General features: G+C 42.3%; 1 protein-coding gene across 1 annotated transcript; it reads right to left on the bottom strand.

Moving 5' to 3' along the window:
• Positions 1-2,972: 2,972 nt before the first annotated feature.
• On the bottom strand, positions 2,973-4,180 carry LOC147310018 (uncharacterized). The gene is made up of 3 exons (XM_086268278.1): positions 3,858-4,180; positions 3,490-3,772; positions 2,973-3,398 (listed from the first exon to the last, which is right to left on the bottom strand). Exons 1-3 carry the CDS (start codon positions 4,178-4,180, stop codon positions 2,973-2,975), a joined length of 1,032 nt encoding a protein of 343 aa, XP_086124404.1.
• Positions 4,181-4,500: the final 320 nt, after the last annotated feature.

The raw sequence follows: 4,500 nt of genomic DNA, 5'->3' as shown, positions 1-4,500 counted from the left end.
GGATTTACAGTTTTTTCTGATTGCTTAAGCACATTTTTTGTAACTATTGGCTAATTTTTGCAAAACTCTTCACACAAATAAGAAAACCTGTCACCCAATAATCAAAACATTGTAGTTCTCTTGCAAAAGCAAACACAGCTAGATTAACTCTTCACACCTTCGTAAAAATGGTGTTTCCGTATCAAACAGTACACACAAGCCATCATCTACTAAGCACACAATGCGCCAACTGCACACTGATGGTATGAATACAAAACACATCTGGCTTTTGCTTTCTCTGTGCACAAGGTAGGCTATGTTAGTTTGAGCTCATACTTCTGTCATAGATCCATAAGCATAGAGGGATCCAAACTTCAATCCACTATTTTGACACCAGAAATGTCTTGGTTGGTAACTGTATGTCCACATGTACAGTAATGTTCACATTCAAAAGCATTCCAGTAAAAAGCAAACAAGTTTTTGTTTCTTTACTGTTTACTACAGGAGGTACAGTAGAAACATGGTATGATAGGACAGAGAAAGTTTTACAGTATTGCTTACAGTGAACAAAATATCCATGAAACACACAAGAGCATTCTGAACAAAAAAACAACAGCAAAAAGCCAAGATAAAAAGGGGGGGAGGGGGGCTAAAAAAAGGCAAAAAATTTGCATCTAATCTCTGCGATCTTCAGGGTTAGGCCACATGTTTTCATCAACATCACATCTGATGTTATCCAAGTCAATGCACCTGGGATAAAACCGCCTGGTATGTCGGATCCACCCTTGGCAATCGTCAACTGTGATGTCCCTGGAGCCAGCATCCATGGCTTCAAGGAGGGACATCTGGTCATGTGGCTGATGGTCATAAACCTTCCACCTCCATGCAGAAAAGAACTCCTCTATGGGGTTGAGGAAAGGTGAATAGGGTGGAAGGAAGAGACTTACCAGTCTTGGGTGGACTTCAAACCATGTTGTTATTGCTTGCGAGTGATGGAAAGCCACATTGTCCCAGGTAATTACAAAGGTCCTCATGTTTTCACCCTCCTGACCCTGCTCTGGAACCAGGCGCTGCACACATGGTAATGTTTGCCCCTCTCTGTCCTGGCACATCAACTGTGGCCCTTTTTCCAATTACATTTCGTCCACGTCGACGCCTTTTGGCCAGATTGAATCCTGCCTCATCGATGTATATGAATTCATGAGGGGCCTGGTTGGCCTCCAATTCCATAACTCTCTGAAACAAAGTTCATGGGGCAGGGATAGCTCAGTAACGTAAAGTGGTCGCCCCATGATCGGAAGGTCGGCGGTTCGAATCCACTTAACGGCTACCCTGAGGTACCCCTGAGCAAGGTACCGTCCCTACACACTGCTCCCCGGGCGCCTGCTTAGTGGGCTGCCCACTGCTTCACTGAGTGAATGGGTCAAATGCAGAGAAAAAACAAGTAATTTCCCCATGGGGATCAATAAAGTATCCATTATTATTATTATGTAAGTCATGTTATTACTGTATACCATACTGTACTGTAACCTAGTATTGTGTAGGTTACCTACTTGCAAAGTGCAAAGCTTATAGAACTGGACATTGGATTGAATATACACTATACCTGGACATATTGTCGTCGTAGCTCCTTGACCCTCTCACTGTTCCTCTCAAAGGGAACAGCGTAGAGCTGCTTCATCCGCACTCTGTGTTTGGACAATGTCCGCGTAATGGTTGTGAGGCTGATTCTATCGATATTGTCAAATATCTCATGGTCCGCCACAATTCTAGTTTGAATTTCACGCAGTTTTATTGCATTATTTGCAGTAACCATTTCTACAATGGCAAGCTCCTGATCATTACTGAGGAGCTTTCCTCTTCCCCCAGAGGGTGGAAGACGTTGCATTCTTTAGAAAGACAAAAAATTCAACATATGCATTACTGTATGACCATATTGACATGTCAAGTGAGAATAGAAACAATCCATGTAAAATGCAATACTTACCTGTTGGTTTGTTGAAAGATGCGTATAATGGAGGCAACCGTTGACCGCCTCAAATTGGGCTGCATTCTTTCACCAGCCTCTCTTAGTGAAAGACCATGGTTGATTACATGGTCAATGATAGTGGCACGAATTTCATCACTGACTACTGTTCTTGCAGCCCTTGGAATGCCACCACCACGCATTCTTACACCTCTACCTTGCCCTCTCCTTGGGCCTGCTCTTCTCCCTGGGCCCCTTGCTCTTACTCTTCCTCGACCAGACATTACAGTGTTTGTCTTTTTTTTGTTTCCAAAAACATCACTCCTCAAGGTCTTGCCTTATAAACCCCACTGAGTCTAAGCCAGAATGGAAGAAGCTGTGGTTGGCCCAATTTACCAAACATAAATCAGCTGTGTGTCAATTATTCAATTGTTTGTTTATTATCAGCTGAGATATATTTTTGATATTGATATTGTTTTTGTACTGATATCATTGCAGAAGCAGAGGTTTTTATACTGTATCTAAGGTTTGGAATATTGTTTTTGCTATTGTGGGATGTTGTGTGTTAACATTCGTAGATACTACAAAAACAGTCCATAATTTTGTTGGGAGGTATAGCTTGTCTGTTAAGAAAATGTAAGCATTGTGGAAATGTGTTCACTGACTGCATATTGGGTGAACACGACATGAAATGTGTGAATGGTATGGCCACAACAGACCGATTCTGTGCTAATTGTGTTTAGAGTTTCGCAAATGTGACAACTGTTTGGACAAACGCTTGTTCGCGACTGAAAAAATCTGTAATGATAGCCATACATGTGTATACTTTTGCTAGGAGTGTGTTGGAAATTTGGTAATTGAGTGTTGTGCAGTGAATTGTGCTTACAGTTTTGCAAAGTGTGTGTTACAAAATTGCAAACTGAGTGCAAAGCAGTTTTTGTGCTTTTAGTTTTGCAAACTCAGTGAGTGGTTTTGCTATAAGTCTGAATAGTTTTAGAGATTGTGCTACAGGAATCACAGTTAGGGTTTAAGCATTCAGAAAAAACTGTAAGAATGGAGAGCATGGAGGGAGGTTGAGTGCCATGAAGGATGGGTGGTCTGTAAACCAGTTGCGGACCAAAGCAGCCCTATGGAAGCTAATATTGTCCCATATGATGACATATCGGGTCTGCCCTGGTCTCTGAACAGTGAGCATGTCATGTAAGGTGTCCAGGAATGCAATAATGTGTGCAGTGTTGTATGGGCCTATGGTTGCATAATGGTGAACAACACCATTTTGGCTTATAGCTGCAGACATGGTTATGTTACCACCATGTTGTCCTGGGACATTGATGATGGCACAGTGTCCAATAATGTTCCTGCCACATCTCCTGGTTTTACTGAGGTTAAAACCGGCCTCATCTACAAAAAGTAGCTCATGTCCCATTGCATCTGCTTCTAGTTCCATCACTCTCTGGACAAGACAAAACAAATGCAACACATCAGGCCCATGCACAGCACTACAGTATGCACTTCCAAATTCAGAACCAATGACACTAGCTTACCTGCACGTAGTCATATCGCAGTTGCTTTACACGTTCTATGTTTCTCTCGAAAGGAACTCTGTAAATTTGCTTCATTCTTATTCTGTTGCGCGCAAGTACACGACTTAGTGCAGAAATGCTTGCACTGTGTATATTTTGAAAGATGGTGTCATTATCAATTATGCGCTGCTGTATTTCGCGCAGTCTTATTGCATTATTGGCAATCACCATGTTCACTATATGGGTCTCTTGCTCTGGAGTGAACATTCTGCCTCTGCCCCCAACATCTGGACGTCTAGCAATTCTGTAAAGTAACAATTTCAGTATTTTTGCATGTATGGTACTGTTGTGTTTCTCATTAGAGTATGGCAGTGCTACAAAGTACTTACCGATTCTCATTTTGAAATGTCCTAATGATGCTTGCCACAGTGTAGCGGCTCAGTTTAGGCTGAACCCGTTGGCCAGCTTCCCTCAGGGTCATCCCATGGTTGATGACATGGTCCACTATTGTAGCTCTGATGTCATCAGTTATTCTGTTTCTTACTCTTCTTACCCTTCCTCTTTCCCCTCCTCGTCCTCTTCTTGCTCCTCCTTGTCCTCTTCCTCTAACTTCCTCTAACCCTCTTGCTTGTTCACCTCCACGTCCTCTTCCTCGGCCTCCTCTGATTCTCACTCTTCTCACTCTTACTGCTCCTTCCATTGTACTCCACATAGACAGCTTACCTGTGGCCTGTTTATAGTGCTTAGGCTGATTGCAAAGTGGACTAATTATCTAAAACAGTTTTCACATGTGAACGTGTGCCAGACAGTTGGCAAAATAGTGTTAATGATAGCCATACATGTGTATAATTTTGCTTGGAGTGTGTTGGAAATTTGGTAATTGAGTGTAAGCAGTGAGTTGTGTTTAAAGATCTGCAAAAAGAGTGCTGTGCAGTGAATTGTGCCTACAGTTTTGCAAGTGTGTGTTACAAAATTGCAAACTGAGTGCAAAGCAGTGTTTGTGCTTTTAGTTTTGCAAACTCAGTGAGTGGT

Source organism: Aulonocara sp. 'chitande type north' Nkhata Bay, linkage group LG17 (genome assembly GCF_057382095.1).
Source record: "Aulonocara sp. 'chitande type north' Nkhata Bay isolate Kocher_YH1m ecotype deep benthic linkage group LG17, A_spYH_male_GT1.1, whole genome shotgun sequence".
Taxonomy (NCBI): domain Eukaryota; kingdom Metazoa; phylum Chordata; class Actinopteri; order Cichliformes; family Cichlidae; genus Aulonocara; species Aulonocara sp. 'chitande type north' Nkhata Bay.
Note: the sequence above shows the minus strand (reverse complement) of the source record. Positions and strands in the feature narration are given on the sequence as shown.

Excerpts from the sequence above, each read along its gene's own strand:
- LOC147310018 (XM_086268278.1), bottom strand. The coding sequence starts at position 4,180 with ATGTGGAGTACAATGGAAGGAGCAGTAAGAGTGAGAAGAGTGAGAATC. Across the intron at positions 3,773-3,857 it reads ACATTTCAAAATGAGAATCG|AATTGCTAGACGTCCAGATG; the intron begins GTAAGTACTTTG and ends GTTACTTTACAG. Across the intron at positions 3,399-3,489 it reads TGCGATATGACTACGTGCAG|AGAGTGATGGAACTAGAAGC; the intron begins GTAAGCTAGTGT and ends TGTCTTGTCCAG.